This window comes from Arachis hypogaea, chromosome 13 (genome assembly GCF_003086295.3).
Source record: "Arachis hypogaea cultivar Tifrunner chromosome 13, arahy.Tifrunner.gnm2.J5K5, whole genome shotgun sequence".
NCBI lineage: Eukaryota > Viridiplantae > Streptophyta > Magnoliopsida > Fabales > Fabaceae > Arachis > Arachis hypogaea.
Window position 1 is genome coordinate 26,881,231 of NC_092048.1, and position 19,813 is coordinate 26,901,043.

General features: G+C 34.8%; 1 protein-coding gene across 6 annotated transcripts; it reads left to right on the forward strand.

Moving 5' to 3' along the window:
- The first annotated feature begins 382 nt into the window (after positions 1-382).
- LOC112737807 (protein MICRORCHIDIA 6) lies at positions 383-19,577 on the forward strand. 6 transcript variants are annotated; one of them, XM_072211524.1, is made up of 22 exons: positions 1,427-1,536; positions 1,618-1,757; positions 5,908-6,180; positions 7,889-8,254; positions 8,419-8,493; positions 8,620-8,654; positions 9,055-9,133; positions 9,307-9,396; positions 9,477-9,552; positions 9,734-9,812; positions 14,959-15,087; positions 15,881-15,979; positions 16,067-16,168; positions 16,255-16,401; positions 16,654-16,746; positions 17,612-17,663; positions 17,767-17,878; positions 18,037-18,194; positions 18,273-18,379; positions 18,525-18,604; positions 18,822-18,864; positions 19,146-19,577. In XM_072211524.1, exons 4-22 carry the CDS (start codon positions 7,897-7,899, stop codon positions 19,233-19,235), a joined length of 2,004 nt encoding a protein of 667 aa, XP_072067625.1. In that variant the 5' UTR covers positions 1,427-1,536; positions 1,618-1,757; positions 5,908-6,180; positions 7,889-7,896; the 3' UTR covers positions 19,236-19,577. The 6 variants fall into 6 exon arrangements, with proteins under 6 accessions (XP_025643704.1, XP_025643703.1, XP_072067626.1 ...); XM_025787918.2 differs by lacking the exons at positions 1,427-1,536; positions 1,618-1,757 and adding an exon at positions 626-1,045; XM_072211525.1 differs by lacking the exons at positions 1,427-1,536; positions 1,618-1,757 and adding an exon at positions 654-1,045 and having other exon boundaries at positions 7,889-8,353.
- The last annotated feature ends 236 nt before the right edge of the window (positions 19,578-19,813 follow it).

Sequence of the window (19,813 nt, forward strand, 5' to 3'; positions counted from 1 at the left end):
CCCGGTGGCCCGGTTATCATACACAATTAATATTATGTTATTAGTGATGGATGATGGCTATTCTTGTGTGGAATTTAAGTATTGTAAACCTTAATATTTTGTGTTATTAGTTATTATAAGACTATAAGTTAATGTTTTATGTTTAAAATGCATAAGATTTTAGACTAATGTATAATATTATGTTATTTATATTGATTTAAATATTTGGTGTTATTAGACAATATTAGTATTGATTATGATTATACTTTAATTTTAGAGAAGAGTTGGTTCTTGTTATATTTTTCTAAGTGAATTTTACCATGTGAAATAATGGTTGGAGTCTTGAAAATTTGAATATTTTCACATGCTAGCTTATAAGAAGATATCAAGGTAATGTAGTGTTAACGGTCCGATTTTCACCTGATTTTTACTCGGTATAATCGTGGCCCGAAGGTGTATAAGATTTCATCGGGTCTAGGCCGGGTTCGGGTCTAATAAATAAACCTAGTATATATTTCGGGTTGGGTCTGAGTCACATCAAATCCGATTTCACCCCGGCCCATGCACACATCTACTTCGCCCCATGAAAATTCATATAATATTATATTATTATATATTAAAATGACTAAAATATCCTTTTCTATATATAAATTTCAATGAAACCCTAAATTCCCAAATTGGCATCACTCTCACCCACTCCCTCTCATTCAAACCCTAACATTTCACAGATTCTCTCCTCTCCCCGCCGTCCACCACCCTGCTTTCCCGTCGCCGCCGCGCTCCTCCTTCTCACTGCTTCCCTCTCTCACTCTGAAGGTTACCGCAGCACTGTCGTCGCGCGCCTGAGAAACATGCCCGAGGAGAACGTCTTATCGCACGCTTGACCCAGCCGAGGAGGACGTCGTCGTGGTGTTCCTGAGACAGCCGAGGAGAATCGTCGCGTCAGAGGGAGCACCGTCGCGTCAGAGGCAGAATCTTCGCTGTCTTGGTCGCGTCAGAGGAGAATCATCTTCGTTGCCGTCGTCAGCCTCTTCATCTCCGTTCCTCCCTCTCCGTTGCTCTGTCGGTAGGCAATCCTCCTCTGCTACTTCAGTTTTATTTATTTTTTCATGAATAAACTTTTATGATTATGATGGTTATGAGTTTGTGACTCTGAGGCTTCTCAGTTCTTAGGTAATTTTCTTTTTTGTGTCAATTTGTATGATGTAATTTTGTTAATTGATGATGGTATCTTATTAATTTTGTTGATTGTTGATGTAAATGTAATTGTATGGAATATGGATTCTGAGTTTTATTGTTGATTGTTGATGTAAATGTAATTGTGTGGTACTTTTTTAATTATATTGTTACTTATGTAGGTTTGTGTTCAATTGTTGCTTATTGGTGATTAGAAATTGTTAACTATTGAGGATCATCTTTCTATTTTTTTTTAAATAATTTTTTCAAGAATATCCGCGGAGAACCACATCCCCAGCAGGGTCTCTGTTACCTGTCGCCGGGGCGGGGGCAGGGATGGGACAGATCATGGGGACCTGTTGCCATCCCTGCCTATTAGAGGTATTAGTGTCACTCTTATAGAAAGGTTTTTCCTTTTTCTTCTTCGATATTGGAGTTTTCTTTATCTTCTTTCTTCTCCAGCTTATCGTTGACACCACAAAGCCAAATCCCATTACTTGGTCCGTAACTCTTTCAAACTCCCACGAAGTTCGAAACTTTGTCTCCGCATATGAAGGCAGCGTTCTCTGCCTCTCTCTGACGGAATCCCAGCATAACTACTGGTACAGAAGCTCTTTTTTGTCACTGCCTCGCTCCTATTCTTTCCTTTTTTTCCTAAATATCCTTTTGGGTATTAGGGTTTTGAGATGGCTGTGGATCTTGATACAAGGGAGAGAAAAATATTTTAACTATTCAAAAGAATTTTTTTTTTAATTATTAAATGAATTTGAACAAGATTTTAGTTTTTTTAAAAGTAGTTTTAGTATTAAAATTATTTTTTGTTACCAATTTAAGTATATTTTAGCATGTGTTATGATTTCAATTTTCTTTTCCTATCCTTCTCATTTTGAGATCTAACTTTTCAAGCAACAGTCTCTTTAATTTGAGATCTAAATTTTAATGGAGAAGCCAGTTATACCAATAATTTGCGAACCAGATCCGATCAGATATAAGAATATCTAATGTTTTAGGGTAGATCAGATGTAGATTTTGTTTATATTCAATTTCAATCCAATCTGATTTTCTGTATATTCTTATTTGTAATAGAAAATTTGTATAACTTGCATTATTTTTAAGAAATTTCAAAACTTAAGGTGTAAAATCAATTATTTTTGCATTGATACTTTTGAGATAAGGGAAATATTAAATGGGTTTTTTGAAATTTTTTTTATTTGGTAACTTTTTTTTAATTAATGAAAAACAAATATAGATATAGTATACTTTTAAATTTCAATTTAACTTTTAAAATTTTTATCTTATGATTTTAAATGGGTCGTTGTTATTAAATAAGACACTTATGATTTGAATCTCAATATGATTGTATATTATTTGTATTTAATTTTTTGATTTTACGTAAAATTTTTATTTTCTCTAAAACTTAATTAGTTATTGAATCGATAGAGTTAGAAGTTCAATAGTTTTTAAAGTTAAACTAAGGTTTCACCAATATTTAATCGGATATAATCAAATAATATATTTATGTATGAAATATTTAATTTTTTTAAACATTATTTTTTTGTAAGTTATCATTTTAAATATGTTAACTGCTAAAAAATCGCATTAATAAACCAATTTTTTGACCTTTTTTTTTAATTTTTGACTGGTTTTATTGTCAAGTGATTTATACTTTAAATGAATCAATTAATCGGATCAAACCGGTCAGTTCAGTTTGATTTTTAAAATCATGGTTGGCAATGGACCTTGTCATTGTTTTGACATATTGCTTTCTATAGCTACATAGTAGGTATCTATCAAGGGCGGAATATGTTTTTTAGGAGGTTTTTATTGTATATCTTTAAGATAATTGGGTGAATGAAAAGTTATCTTAGAGCCTTTGATAAGTAATGATAGATTGATTGAATTGTGCCTTTTTTAGGGTTGAGTTGGACTTTTGAAGTAATTGATGTGTTTAGTTCCTTGATTTTTGTTAGTTGGTATAATACTTTTTTTGTACTTCTAATGTTTTTTTGAGAGGTCTTGTGGTGGTGTCTAGCCAATAATCAACACAAAATGGAGGAGTGTAAGCTAGTAGAATATTGGTGAACTTTGGATTGTGGGTACATTGACCAAGCTTTCAACTTTGTGATTGATAGAGCTACTTGAAGTGCATATCCTACCCTTCTCAATTTGACCGATATATCAAGAGTGGTTTGGTATTTCATTTGAGCTTGGGTTTACATGCTTGCCAAAACAACTTCCCCTTTAAAAATCATTTTAGTTGGAGTTTGTTGTGACCTCTAGGTCACAGGTTCAAGCCGTGGAACAGTTACTGATGTAATTATCAGGTTAGGGTTTGTACATTACATCTTGTGGTTGCGGTCCGGCTCCAGATCTTGCACTAATGTGGGATGCTAGTGCACTGACCCTTTTGTTGTGAAGGAGCAAAATACTGTAGAAGTGTAAACAAAATTTTGTGAGATTGGCATGGGCTAGACCTAATCCATTCAGAGTAAATATTGAAAAGAAGTTTGGGAGAACATTGGGGCTTTAATTTAATAGGTGTGCTCTATATGGGAATAGAATATTACATTAGGGACCTTTTGTGTGTGCAAATAGGCGAGTCCTAGTTTGTAGGAGTGATAAATATGGAGTTGTTAAATTTCCTTTCCTTAGTGAAGTTTTTGCTACAAACAATGCTCATCACCATTGTTGCAAAAGTAAATGGTGATGCTCCATAGATCTTGCCCTAGTTTGTAGGAGTGATAAATATGGATTGTTAAATGCCCTTTTCGTAGTGAAGTTTCAGCTACAGACAACACTTTATCAACATTGTTGTAAAGTAAAGGGTGTTGCTCTGTATGTCTTGCCATGGCGAATATGACTAGTGGTGAGAAGGGGTTTGTGGCAAGGGGATGGTTGTTGGTAGTTTTCGTTGGATTGGAGAGTGGTTGAAAGGGTGAAACTAAAGAGTGAAACTATCCTGGTTGAATCTATTTGTTCCCCTTGCTATCTGACCAATCATTGGGAATAAGTTATTAATAAGGGGGAACTATGACCATTTTATGCATCTCCTAATTATACCAATCATAATTCATTCAAGGGTTGGCAACTTTTAGTTACGAATTGTTGTGTATTATGTAAAAATGACACCCAAGCTTTTTGGGAGTGAAACTAATTGAAATTCATAATCTGTTTTATGATAGAGTAGAATGTTAGAAGTGTGTTTTGCAATTAGCAATAACACTAAAGTTGATTGCATTTGAAAACTATGTTATTATCCATGCCACACTTTCTAAAGACTATTATCAATACATGCATATTCTGATTCTAGAAGAAATTGTGGCATACCCTTATTGCACATTTAGGTAGAAGCCTAATTTTATGCTTACTCAAAAGATCAAAGATTTGATTCAAGTAAAAAGCAATTGCATAACATATGTGAGTGATGTTTGAATGGTTTGTCTACGAAGGTTCAACTAGGATTTAAAGATTAGGCCAAAAGTTATAGTTAGTGTAGAAGTGGGGAATATTGCCATCTTATCTCTTGTATGTTTGACAAGACAGTAGATGCTTGGTTAGCCGGAAGTTGGTTATTTACTTAAGAATGCAACATGCCTTTACTTTTTCAAGATAAGAAGGGAAAATGCCTTGAGCCAAAGATCATGTTCATTTCGTTGAAGTTATGAAACCATTGGTTAGATAAAGAACTAGGTGAAGAGAGAATTTTGGCAATAGATATTTGCAATTACGTGTATTTTTATATAATTTAAGTGAAATCTTTGGTTGCAATTAGGCACTCTTTAATTGTCTAATAGTTCCAAGGTGGCCTTTGTTTGTTTATTGTAATTTGATACCTTAACTACTTTATTTAAATGTCGATGTTGATATTACTAACCCTGAAGACCATGCCTCTTGATTGGTTTCTAATTATGCTTTTTTAATAGTGCTATGCACCTTTAGAATTAATACATATTATGCTTAGAGTTGAAAGTAATAAAAAGAGCTCAAATAGTTGTTGGTGACATCAATAAGAGGAAAGGCTCTTGTTGTTGGAAATGATGGAAAAAAAGGGAATTGCTTATTGGCTCAGAGCACCAAAGTTATCTTTGAAGACAACGTTGCCGATATAGCTATCTGGATAGGTTTTCCTCGGATCATCGTGATTCAAACAATTGGACTTTGATGGAGGAATTCCATTTTGCTTGATGGGAGATCATGCTTTACACCTAACAAGTCGATTTTGATTGTTGTGTAAGGAAAAAAGTAGTTAAGCGGTAGAATGTGCGGGACATCACCAAATTTTTCTAAGGGATAAAACCATCATCTCTTCGAATTGTTGGCAATGTCCATATTATCTCAGTCATTATATTGACTGATCTTTCTTTGAATGTGCAAATCAACCTTTCTATTAACATTAACAATGATTGGGAACAAATTAGTGCATATTCAAGAATGCATCAGGGATGACAAAACTCTCCGATACACAGAGATCCCCGGGGGAATCGCCCCAAATGGAGACCTGAAGGAGGAGAATTTTTCCTGCAGGGATGGGGATGTGGGACAAAATTCCCCTGAAGCAGGTGGGGGTTCCTGAGCGGTGATCTCTGCCCTATCCCCACTAATCTACGAAATTTGTAAATATACTTAATTGTCAATAATTTGTTTTTATTGTAGGTTTTTTAGTCATTTCACATAACATATATATATATATATATAGATAGATAAACCCTAACCCTAATCCTCATTTGTGTCTTCCTTTCTTCATCATTGTAGATTTGTACGCCATCCCCCCACCTCACCTCTCTGCTCCCAACCCGGCGCCACTCTCCTTGCTCCCGTGCTCTCCTCTTCGCTTGTGTCCGCAGTCCGATGCACCGACCCCCACCTCGTCCACTGCTCCGTGCTCTACGTCGTTGCTTCTTGTCCGTTTGAAAGAAGCCACCGTCTGCCGTCGGCAGCATCGCCGCCGCAGCCGTCGGTTGTCCCTCCCCCTCCTCCACTTCTGATTGGATACTCTCGCCCTCTTTGAATTTTATTGCACTAAAGGTTTATTCTGCATCTTTTGTGCTTGTTTGTTTTGAATCTTGGTTATTTTCAGCATGGTTGTGCTTTTAACCTTGCTTGATTTTCTGCAACTGTAACATGCTTGTGCTTGTTTTATACATTTTTTACACTTGTTTTCCCCTGAATAAGCATTAAGGAACTAAATCTTAATCTGAGCTCCTAGTAAAAATTATTTTGAAATTATTTGGTGGCTAAGCCTTCTTAGTTGGTAATGGCTTGGCTAGTGTGCATGTGTACAAAGTTTTAAGCTTTGAAGTCTTTTAAGTGTGCAAACAATGAATTAATTCTGATTTGGATTTGAATTTAGTTTGGTGCATTTTAAGGGTTAGTGAGGTTAGAATTTTGGTTAGGCAAGTTTAGCTGGACAATCAATAGGGTTGTTTCCCCGTAATATTTTTTCACATGATAAATGTTTGGTCTTTAGCTATATCTGAAAAATTATTTGTTTTAGTATCTGTTGTTTGGGGTGCCATAAAATGGTCGTCCTAGTGAAGAAGTAAAAAAGCTTTTGTAGCTGGTGCATGTAGTGTATATATAGTGAGCTTATTGAATTCCAAAAGTAGTGCGCTAAAAGAAGTGGTTTTTTTTCCCTTTGGTAAAAGAAAATTAAATTCAAATCGTGATAGTATTATAAATAAATTCTTCATCTATTCTGCAGGTTGATGTAATTGTTCAACTTCAGTATCTCTTGTTTCATCTCTTTCTTTGTGTTTTTTAATGGAACTTGTTATTTATTTTTATGATGCTAATATGTGAACACGTTAAGCTTGACAAATTACAAATCTTTATGGTTGAGCAAAGAGTATTAGTCAATTAATGAAGGGGAAAGGTTTCATTAGAAGTCATAATCCATCAAGAGAAATTAAGTCTTTATACTTTAAACAGTGTTTTGTTTATGATGCATGTTGACATATTTATATATTCGTTGTTTTATCAAAGAACTCAAAGTTGTTTGTTGGAAGTTGTACTTTTGCAATGGGAGAATATTCGAAGTTGAAGACTTTGTTTTATAGGCTTTTTAAAAAAATTAATTTGTATTAAAACTATTGAGAAATATAATGGTGTGTTATTTTATCTTTTTGGATATGATATTGAATTTTAGTTAATTTATAATCTTGGACATGATGTATTTGTATGTTGTTCCATGTTTTATGATTTTTTTTATCAATTTTTTAAAATTTTTTCATTAGAATTTTCATAGAATTGATCAACTAGGGAGATGGGGGGTAAATATTCTCCCACGGTGGGGATCGGGGGCGGGGGCGGGGGCGGGGAGCCCCATCCCGCCCTGTTGACATCCATGCGTGAAGTATTGGATTGCACATTGAGAAAGTTGAGAGGGTCAATAGCACATGGCCCAAAGTTCAAATTTGCACTCATTTTTTTTTACCGAATTGAACATTTAACAAAGTTGAGGATTAATCTACACATTTGAATCATAAAGAGTTAAGTTGCACATACCTATTAACAGTTGTTTCTTATATTAAGATATGATAAATGCGGGAATGGTAACTAGTGAATGAACCACCCCTGATTTTTTTCTTTTTTTGTAAGATGCATGTGTGCCTAAAGTCAAATGTGTCATTTATACAGGTTGATAGTTGTTTGACTCACATTCTTGTTTGTTACTCTATATTGTATTCTGTTTCATAATGCTAACTCAACTTTGTATGCTTTGCTTTGGTTACAGGGACAAATATGGGAGGCATAGAAATTATTGATTTATCTAGCGATGATGAGATTGAAAAGGTTATTCCTATAGCGGTGAAGCAGGAGCCAGATCTTGTTTTGGATGTAAAGCAAGAAAAATCGACTAATAAAGGTCAACTGGCCAATCGAAATGGATCTCGCATTCATTCTGTTCGACAAGATTCTGAAAATAATATTTTCTCTAGTAGTCCAAGGAACGGCCTGGTAGCTAATCAGGGGTTGCCACCAGGTGATGATTCAGACATTTCTTATGCGTCACCCATTTGTGCAGCACCCCTTACTAGGCAGTTTTGGAAAGCTGGGACTTACGATGATGGGCCTGCTTGTAAAAAAGTCACAGTCCAAAGTAATTTCCAAATTAATGCAGCTTATAGTTTCTTCCATGGACGTTAGTGCTTATATTTAGTTGTGACCAATTTTTGAGCTCGACATATGCTGACGTGGTGTAAGTTCAGAGAATCTTACTCATTCTTCATTTCTCATCGTACTAATATTTTTCTTTGATTTCAGATGCCAAAAACTATCTACATGTACACCCTATGTTCCTTCACTCAAATGCAACTTCACATAAGTGGGCATTTGGTGGTATGTTCTTATGACTTATATGAACTTGTTCATCCTCTTTGATTACTTTAATTGTCCACCTTTGTCTCATTGTCGTTTTTGTTTTTCTTTTAATGTGTTGGTCTTTTTCTTTGATTTTGGTTGCAGCCATAGCAGAGCTTCTCGATAATGCAGTTGATGAGGTGATTATCCCTGATGTTTCAGTTGTGAACTACATGAATTTTTAAGTATTGTATATGCTGTGTTAGTTTTATTTGTCATCTACCTGCATACTTATTTTGGCATTGATTTCTGATGGTGTATTCTTTATTAACTGTGATGTTTTCCAGAAATGATTTCCTTTCTGTACATATCCTTCCTTTCTGGTTTTTACTGTTACTATACCTTTTTTAAGGTTTCATGTTTATTCCAATGTTCTTTACTTAATTATCATTCCATAGATTGGTGTAAAACCATAATCTTTATTGCTGTGATTTTTCCATTTCTTGTTTAAAATCATCATTTGACGTGTTACATCTCACATTTTACATTTGTTTTATGCTCCAATTTGTATTGCATTCTTGCCGTTTGTGCTTAGGATAGATCCAAAATGGGGCTACCTTTGTCCTTGTAGATAAAACTTCAAATCCAAAGGATGGAAGTCCAGCATTGCTGATTCAAGGTACAATGGTTCTGGAACATATCAATTTTAGAAATTTAGTTATTGAAAATCCTAGCCTGAGTCTTGTTAGGAACATGTTTACCCTGAGCATCATGATTTGGTAAGATATTCAAAATTCAAAAATTTTACATTTGACATTTTTTATTGATTTTGTACTGACATTGGGTAATCAGATGATGGTGGTGGAATGGATCCAGAAGCAATGAGGCATTGCATGAGTTTTGGATTTTCAGATAAGAAGTCAAAGCTGGCTATTGGGCAGTGTATGGGTCTTGGCATTCTTTCTTCAGCTATTTTCGTATTTGTGCTTTATTCTTTTTGAGTTTTTGATTTATTGTTGCAGATGGTAATGGCTTTAAGACCAGTACTATGAGGCTTGGGGCTGATGTCATGGTCTTCAGTCGGCATATGAGTAATGGGTATGTGACAAAAACTTAAAGCATCTGTCCATGCTGAAGTTAGTTAGGCTTTTAAACATTATACCTTCTGATCTTTCACTAGAGCAAGGCAAGGTGATTTTGGGACAAAAATTGAAGCTACAGTGGAAAAGAAAAGTGAAAACTATGCTTAATTTTTCTTACTGTTTTTAACCTGCATCAGGGTATTGACGCAAAGCATTGGACTTCTGTCATATACATTTTTGGTGCAAGAAAAGCTTGACAGAATAGTAGTACCCATGGTGAGTGGTATTCCACATTTTTCTTTTATTACGTAGAGGGTTTGGTTTATATTGTGCATAGGCTTCAAATGCTACTTCTCTTCAACTTATTGCTTGAATTAAGGGGTGCCAAAATACTAATTATACTCCAAATAAAGTTAGATTGAAAAGGAATCATTAAAATTTTTTAGCAATTCTGCTACGTCTACACCCTTTATAATAAACACCATTTTGACACTAGTATTTTCTTAACCAAACAGGCATTCTCTTTGTTTTGTTAATTAAAAATAATTAAAATATACAATTATTTAGTAGCAGCTGAATTTTTATACGGATGTAAGAGTATTTGATGTATGAATAGTGTTTTTCTTTTTTAGCATGCCTTTGCCAATAGATACACCAAAACGTATAAGTTGAGGGCTAACATAAGATTGTTTCTTCTTAAAAGCATCCAAAGCTTTTCAAGTAGGGGTGGCAACACTACACGAACCCGCGGGTACCCACTCCACCCCTACCCGCTTGGGGCGGGTAATTACCCGCCCCTGCACCGGGGCGGGTTTTAACGGGCCGGGTTCTTGGGCGGGGCGGGACGGGATCGGGTTTAAGTTAAACCCGCCCCTACCCGCCCCGGTATATATAATATATATGTAAATATATATATTTTTAATATATAATATATGTAACATATATAAAATAATTAATAAATGATTAATAATATTATATCATATATAAATTTTTACTTTAATTTATGTTATGTATGTAAATGGTGGTTATATAATTTTTAAAATTTTATTTTATTTGTTGGATTTAATAATTATAGGGGTGGGTAGGGGCAGAACGGGTACTCGCAGGAGCGGGTTAGGGTTTAACATTTTACTACTCGCGGGTAGGGCGGGGCGGGTTTCATGCGGGTTTTTCGTCGGGCAGGGCGGGGTCGGGTAGAGCAAAAACCCGCCTCTACCCGCCCCGTTGCCACCCCTATTTTCAAGTTAGTGAGGTGTTGATGCAAGTCCATTGTCAACGGAAAGTTCCAAGCATTCCAAAAACTTCTTCTAGAGAGAATGAGAGACTACACTACACACAATAGGACACATTAGAAAGAGAGGAGCTCTTGAGCAATCTCTACACACTTCATTCATATTTTTGTAGATAAAGATGTGAGATGCTAGTGCTTCTAGGGGCAAATTCCGGTTAATCATGTTAAGAACATCTTGCCAAAACATCATGGGTTCGGTAGGGAGCTTACAACAACAACAACAACAAAACCTTGTCTCACTAGGTAGGGTTGGCTACATGAATCAACCGACTCCATTGAGCTCTATCTCGTTTGACTACCTCAGATAGTCTTTCTAGGTTTTCCTCAGTCTTTCACTCCTTATTCATCTTTTATCTCATCCACTCTCCTAGGTGCTCTGTTAGTCTCCTTCTCACATGTCCAAACCACCTGAGACGTGATTTTACCTTTTTTTTACAATAGGTGCTACTCCGACTCTCTCTCTTATATCTTCATTTTTTATTCTATCCAATCGCGTATAACCATTCATCCATCTTAACATCATCTCTGCCACACTTAACTTATGTTCATATTTCTCTTTGGCCGTTACCATAAAGTATAGTCGGTCTGATAGTAATACGATAGAATTTATCTCTAAGTTTTAAATGCATTTTTTTGTCACATAGAACCAGACGTACTCTGCTATTTTGACCAACCTGTTTGTATCTTATGATTTATATCTTGCTCGATCTCTCTTATTTTATATGATGTATCCAAGATATTTTAAACTTTTAAACTTTTTGTAGGATGTTTTCTCCAATCTTCACCTATGTATTATGGTTTTTCTTTCGGCAGCTAAACTTACATTCTATCTATTCCGTCTTGCTACGGTTTATGCACTAACCATACACTTCTAGAGTTCATCTCTATAAATCCAACTTCTTATTTAGGTCTTTCCTTGACTCTCTCATAAGGATGATATCATCGGCAAAAAGCATGTATCATGACACAGGTTCTTGTATATACTCTGAGTATTTCTAAGACTAATGGAAAAATGTATGGATTTAAGGATGATTTCTAGCATAATCCTATACAAATAGAAAATTTTTCTGTCACACTACCTTGAGTCTTCACACTAGTTAGTAACCCCATTATACATGTCTCTAATTTTGTATGGCTCATGAGCTTGATTTCTTCATGGTTTTCGCAATTCTGTATATCTCCTTTATTCTTGTAGATAAGTATCAATGTGTTATTTCTCCACTCATCTGACATCCTTTTTTACCTTAAAATCTCATAAAAAGTTTGGTTAACCGGTATCTCTCTAAGGCCTTTCCAATCTTCAATCGAAATATTATTATGTCTTAATGTTCTTCACTCGTGGATAATCGATCAAGGTTCGGAAGAATCTTTTGTCTTTCATTAAATAACTCGTAGAAGTAGCTTTTTCGCCTTTCGTTGATCTTCTCATCTTAAGCCGAAATCTTCTCATCTTTATCCTTTATACACTGAACCTGATCTAAGTCTCTCGTCTTTTTTTCACGGCTCTTGGCGATTCTATAAATACATTTTTCTCCTTCTTTCGTTCCTAAAGACTATTAGAGACCTTCATATGTTTTTGTTTTTACTTTATTTACAATCACTTTTGTCTCTTTTTTAGCCGTCTTATAGATTTCTCAATTATTTGCATTGTGGCACAAAGATCACTCTTTAAAGCATTCCATTTTTTCTTTGAGAAAGTCTAGGGGACCAGCAACTTTTGTGTTTTGTAGCCAGCATTTAACCATCAAAAGAAAAGTGAGTTAACCACTCTTTAAAGCATTCCATTAGATGTAATCTTACACCATTAAAATCATTATTGATGGCCAATTGATGGTTACAAAACACAAAATTGCTGGCCTCTTAGCACTCCTTATTTTCTTTTCTCTTTTCTTGTACATTTGCATTCTACCACCAGGACTCTTTGTCTCTTGGTCTTATCCTTTTAGATTCATGAAAACTTTCTTTTGCTGTTCTAATAAATTTTGTCATCTCCCTTCATGGGGGTGGCAAAGCAGGCCACCCTGCCCCGCCCCGCCCCGCCAACTAAGATGGGTTTAAAATGCTAGCCGGTCTCGCTTTATGGCGGATTGGCAGATCGGCGGGTTATTCCGCTTGACTTTTTTTTTTCAAAATTAAAATTCATTAAAATTAATCAAAAAATAATAATTAAAAAATCAAATACAAATAAAAAACAGTCAAATTATAATATAATTTTTTTTACTATTTTTTTTTATTTTTAACTTCAATAAAATTGTTCAAAATAATATTTGTCAATAGAACCATCTTTATCTTAAAAAACAAGTCACATAATTTGAGCAAATATACGAAATTGTAAAATAAAATAAATAAAGTTAATAACTAACAGAAGATTACAAACAAAAAAAATTATTTTGAAAATTCTATAATTATTAATTTTATAATAGTAATCACTCTTTTATTTAATAAAAAAAATAAAAATTTCAGCCCGGCGGACCGGTTCGTCCCGCCCCTCTAAAACCCGCCAATTTGGCGGTGCGAGTTTGGCGGATTTTTTAAATATGGCGGGCTCCAAATCCTAGCCCGACCGGCCTTTTTCAGCGGGTTTAGCGGGCCGGCCCGACGGGTTCAACTCGTTTTGCCACTCCTATCCCTCCACATTTCCTCCACACTTGCATCTCCTTCCCACTTTGCCTCTTTTCTTACTCGTCTTAGGAAGTTTCTTTGTTCTTACCTTTCATCCGCCACCCCTTCGTTCTTGGGTTTTTCATATGATGTATTTTCCTTAACTTTTGCTCAACGCAAAAATGCATGACGAGCATCTTATGTTGTGTTGTTAAATTCTCTTTCGGAATAATTTTACAATTAATGCAAAATTTTCGATCGACTCTTCTCAACAAGAAGTCAATTTGAGAGTTTGCCATGCCACTCCTATAGGTTCTAAGATGTTTGTCTCTCTTTTTAAAGCATGTATTTGTGATGAGAACATCAAAAGTTGAGAAAAAATCAAATTGTTTTACTCTCGTATTGACCATTCCGAAACCATGGCCTCCGTGAATATTTCCATACCCAGACATTGCTCTTTCAACATAACCATTTAAATCTCCTAAGAAATTCGTATCTCCAGAAGGTATGTCTTGGACCAAACTCTTTAGATTTTGGCACCATATCTTGTATTGCTTGTCCGAACCTACTTGCGGCGTATAGGCGCTAATCACATGAAAAATACCTCCTTCCACCACAACTTTGATAGAAATGATCCGATCACTCACCCTCTTGACATCCATTACGTTCTTCTTCCACTGTTTATCCACGATAATGTTGGCCTCGTTCCTATTCTTCACCTTTCTTGTATACCAAAGTTTGAACCCGGAGGTATCCAACTCCTTAGCTTTTGCGCCGACTCATTTTGTTTCTTGTAGGCACAAGATGTTAATCTTTTTCCTTGTCATGTTATCCACCACCTCCATAAATTTTCCTGTTAGAGTGCCTATGTTCTATGTCCCAAATCTCAACCTTCAGTCGCTTCGCTCTTTACCTTTACCTTTTTCTTTATGAACTAGCTTATTTATCCTCGTTCATTCACGAAACGCTGGAAAGAAGCGGGGAACCCTTGCTCATTTAATACTGCACCCGGGCACCGATGCAGCGGCTCGTGCTCATACAGCGCGTTGCTTCCGGACAACGACCTAGCTTTAGTGCAATAACGTCTTTGATCCATGTCATAAAGATTCGACTAATTTTTTATGTTGGCTGTCGAAGGCTCAACACAACCCTCCTCCTTTATCCGGGTTTGGGACTGGCTATGTACCACAGGTGTAACATAGGCGGAGTTTCTATAGGGAGCTTGGGTTGACAAAATGTCAGTGGTTAATTCAGAACTTGAAGATGTGACCAGAAAGGTCACGAGAAGACATATAAACTGTTACGGATTGCTCCAAGGGTCCCTTTTATGTTTTGTTTTATTCTTTTCCCCCTAAGAATAATCCTAAAAGGACCCTTATTGCAACATGCTTATGGCAGACTTTTAGAGACTTCTGAACACTGATCGTTTGCTAAATCATTTTTTTTGCTCTCTCATAAGAATCTTTTCTGCAATGGTTGATTCTACTAGTTGAGTTTATTTACAACACTATCTGTTCTTGTCAATACCAGGTAAACTATGAGTTTAATTCATCAACTGGATCATTGGAGATATTAAATGGCAAAGAGCATTTTGTCACCAATTTATCTTTGATTTTGCGCTGGTCTCCATACTCATCAGAAGAGGAACTTCTTGGACAAGTTAGTTTCTACATTTTTCCTTTCATCCGTGACTATTGGCTAGAAGTTGTTAGATTAAAATTATTTCATTAATAATACTATGTATATTATGGAAATGATTTTTTTTTTTTCTAAATTTATTTTATGTTTCCTAGTAGCCGACCCCACTTAGTGGGACAAGGCTTTGTTGTTGTATTTTATGTTTCCTAGTAATGCTAAAAATAAACTTTGGAGATTGTTCCTCTCAATTAGCTTAAATTTTGTAAAAGAGAGTAAATTGTCTCTGCACAATTTTATTAGAAAAGGAAATAAAAGCTGTTTGAGTAATTTTATTAGAAAAGAGAATGTATAGAAGTGGATTCACATCCTCACATATATCCAGAAAAATATGGTTGATCAGCAAGGGAATAAAGCATGCAACAATGCTTGTACCCATATGAAGTAATTTGTTTGACAATTAGTTTGTTTCCTAATGCTGATTGCATTTCTGATACAAACATGCTCCACGAACACCAAAAACAGGTTCCAGAACAGACGAACCCTGATATAATAGAATAATCAAATCTATCATAGAAGAATAATCAAATGTTTTTGTAGCAACATAATCGAATTTTTTTCATAAGCACCAAATACGTATCTTTATATGGTTGGCTGATTGACAGTTGATTTTTGGTGTACATATAGTATGATTGTTTTTGATAGTTAATAACATTTTTTTGTATTCTTGTTCTCTAATTCTTGATGATATTCTTTGTTTATCCTCTCAAAATATGAGCATGTTCTTATTCAGTTCAAATATTCTTTATTCTGACAGTTTAATGACGTTGGATTTCATGGTACTAAAGTCATTATCTACAACTTGTGGCTCAATGATGATGGGAACTTGGAGCTAGATTTTGATACGGATCCCGAGGTGATATGTCCTTTTTGTTTCTGCTGTACTGACTGTTTTGGAATTTTGCTTTGATTGCTTAACAAGGGGGCTTCTATTCATATGCAGGATATACGAATTGCTGGGGATGTAAGGAAGATTGACACAATTCCTGCCTGGAGGGAAGCAAATGAGAAACATATTGCTCATCGGTTCCGTTTCTGTTTACGTGTATGCTGGACTTTGAAATTATTCTTATGCTTGTGTGGTCGTGTAAAAGGTTGAATTTATTGGTCTAATATTCTCATGCTTTGCAGGTTTATATGTCAATATTGTACTTGCGGATACCAGAAAGTTTTCGTATGTTTTTGAGAGGCGTAGTTGTGCAGCCACATAACATTGCTGATGATCTTAAATATCCAGAATTTATCTTGTATAAACCACAAGTTGGTGGAACTGTGGAGGTTATTATCTTACTTTTGACTGTCTTAATATTATTTGAGGGATAAAAGTTATCTTGAGCTGAATGATTTAATTATTCTATTTTGCTATTAGTAATAAAAGATATTAAATACAAAACTAATCGAAAGTTAAGGGAAATGAAAGGTCTCAGCTAAATTTAAAACTTATAAATGGTAATTTCAATTACAACATACTGTTTCAATTTACTCAACTTTTTTTATAATTTAATTTCTTTTTTGGGGCTCAATGTGCAGGCAACAGTTGTGACAACAGTTGGATTCCTTAAGGAAGCTCCTCGAGTCATTATGCACGGTTTCAATGTATATCACAAAAGTCGGCTAATACTGGTAAATTATCACCCTAAATGTTATATGTTACATAGTGGTTGTTAACCATTCTATGGTGTTAAACAGTTAATGATTTTCTTATAGTGCATAAGAGCTAAATAACATCATATTTTATTATATTATTAACTTGTATTTATAGTTAAGGAAACAAGGGAAAAAGTACTTTGAGCAGTACACAAAAAGCATTAAGATTAAGTCTTAAATATTCATAGTGTAGCTGAATACAGTTATAGCTATGTGCATGATATAATGGAAATGGAAGATCAATACACAATTTTTTTAACTTATTAGTTGTATATTGATTCAACCTAAAATTAACACTGTTAACATGCTGTACACTTTTCAAAGGGCATGAGTTTCTTTCCCTTAATACTAGTGTGTGTAATGTGGTGCTTACTCAGTTACTCCAAATTGTTTCACATTTGTTCATATATTTCTCTGTTGTGATTTCCTTATGGAACCTTTTACCAATTCTTTTATGAATGTTGGATGTGTTGTGCTAACTTGTTGAACTAGTTTTTGGAGTTAGCCTTCATGGTTTGGGGTGAAATAAAATAGGCTAGATGTTGGTTATTTGCTATCTGGTCCACAAATGGTCCTAGCTTTCATTTTACTAAAACTTCTATTTTTAGAAATAGATCAATTTTATCATGACAAAAATTTGGCTGCTGCTATATGGAGACTAATGTAGAAATTAGAAATTACAAGTCATGTCATGTCATGCTCTTCATTGTTGTCTTTTGTCTTTCTCTTTTTAATAAATTCTTATCTAGGTTCATTGACAAATCATGCCAGTTTGTAGCATATAGTTATTATGTAGCTTTTCTCTTCTCTCTCTAATACAATTGCTACTTTTCAATATCAGCCATTTTGGCAGGTTGTGAACTATTTAGACAGTAGAGGCAGAGGAGTTGTTGGTAAGTAAAACATCTCCATGCGGTGTCAAGTTCTTTTCAATTATCGAGACACATCGAGTCGTTATAATATGCTACATAATAAATTATGTTGATCTCGTATTAGGTATCCTGCAAGCGGATTTTGTTGAGCCAACTCATAATAAGCAAGATTTTGAGAAAACTTCTTTGTTTCAAAAGCTTGAAGCACGATTGAAGGAAATGACATGGGAATACTGGTAATGTTTATGCTTGTGTTATGTTTATGCTTGTGTTAAAATCCATGATTATCCAGGAAAATAAGAGAGTAAATAGTAACTGTAAAATGCTAATACTAGTTTTAACGATTTTTAAGCATTGATGTCTGAGATGTCTAGGACTCTTAAAATTTATGTAGGGACGTGCATTGTAGATTGCTCGGGTATCGCGAAAAATATCCAGTTCCTAAAGCGAAACAAGCCGAACTCAATAGAAATTCCTACTATGTTGATGCTAAAGCAGCAAATGAAAATGCTGAACTACGCAAGAGAACCATGCGAAACACATCTGAGCAAGGTAACTGCTTATGTGATAATTAAGATTCTGCGTCACTATCTTAATGTAATCTAATTTGTATATCTTGACTTGGTTCAGGATCTAATAACAAGAGGAAGATATATGAATCGGTAGACCTCCATAATTCGAAAAAGCATGCAAAGGAAGAGAATATTAAAGGTGTTGGCTTATCTCAGAATATGCAGGTCGGTAGTAACTTTGTTTGTTATGTTGAAATTGGTCCATCTTGTTCATATGTATATGATATGTATTTATTGAAAATCATATTCTTCCAATTTTGATAACTTTCAGTATTCTGATGGCAACTTCTGCCTGTGTGTTTTATGGTAGGTTATTCCGTCTCCAATGGAGCAGGTGCTAGACCAAGAGACCTTAACATTGTTGGAAGAAAACCAGAAACTACAGACAAAGTGAGTATACTTCTGTTTCGTGTTTACCACCCCAGCAATGGTCTCGATTGCGTGGTGGGATGCTGTTGCTCAGCAACTTAGATTTTCTTGATTCTTGTTCAATTCTTGCTGTCCAACACAACCTCCATTCTATTTTTATCCCATTTTTTCAATTTGATTTTCAGAATGGAGTTTTAATGTAGTTATATATTGATATGCTTAAATCTTTACCCTGCAGATGTTTGGAATCTGAAAAGATACAAGAAGAACTTAATCTTAAGGTAATCTGCACGGTCTAATTTTATTTATTCATATATACTATTATCCTTAAAGGAGAGTCTTAGAGCAATGGTTGAGTTGTCTCCGTGGAACCTAGTCTTTATGTCCATTGTCTCGATATCTCTATATTTGTAACTTATATCCCAAGATACTTAATAAACACAGTTGCCTGATGCAATTGAAGTTTGTTAAATTAGATATTCTCTATTAACTGCATAGAATGAAATAGTTCAGTTGTTTTGGCTTCTGTGACTTACGAAAAAAATGGTTTATGATTTTACAGGTAACAGATCTTAGAAGTAAAATAGAAGAAGCTAGAGGGCAGCATAATCTACTATTGGCTCAACTACAACTGCTAGATGTGAAAGATTAGTACTAGTTGTAGTAGTAGTAGTTGTAGGTGTAGCTGTAAGAATTGGCAGTGCTCAAATTCTTTTATTTGTACAAGTGTTGTACCATATGTATAGTTTCACTTTCACCCCCTAAGTAGGTGTGTGGCTAGCCAATTTTGGTTTTTGGAGGGGAATAGTGGTCAATGCTGTAAGCTAGTTTGTTTTATATGCGTTGGTTAGTCTTCATTTCAAGGTTTGTAACTTTAGGGGTTTTTTGGTGAGTTAAGAAATTTAGCCACAAAAGCTGAAGATTTTTCTCTTCTGTATACATGAAACATGATAAACCATTATTTGTGAAATGAGCAAGGCAATCGTTTCGTTTCTCTAGTCTTCTTTAATATGTGCACAAATATTTATTGACTTGAGCCAACGTAAAGATAAATGGAATAAAATTTCATGAAATATGGAAATAATTTAATATTTTAACAATATTTTTTCTAAATGAAAGATAATTTTGTAAATACAGGTATACTACTAAATTTTATATTTATGGATATGTAAAATATACTTTAATTATTTAATTGGTTTTTATATTTTTATTAAATTTATAGTTAAGTAT

What these genes read in the sequence shown, in the direction of transcription:
- LOC112737807 (XM_025787919.3), top strand. Translation starts at nt 7,897, where the DNA reads ATGGGAGGCATAGAAATTATTGATTTATCTAGCGATGATGAGATTGAA. An exon ending in ACAAAAGTCGGCTAATACTG is followed by an intron (nt 16,747 to 17,611) that starts GTAAATTATCAC and finishes TTTCAATATCAG; the next exon opens with CCATTTTGGCAGGTTGTGAA. An exon ending in GCTTATCTCAGAATATGCAG is followed by an intron (nt 18,380 to 18,524) that starts GTCGGTAGTAAC and finishes GTTTTATGGTAG; the next exon opens with GTTATTCCGTCTCCAATGGA.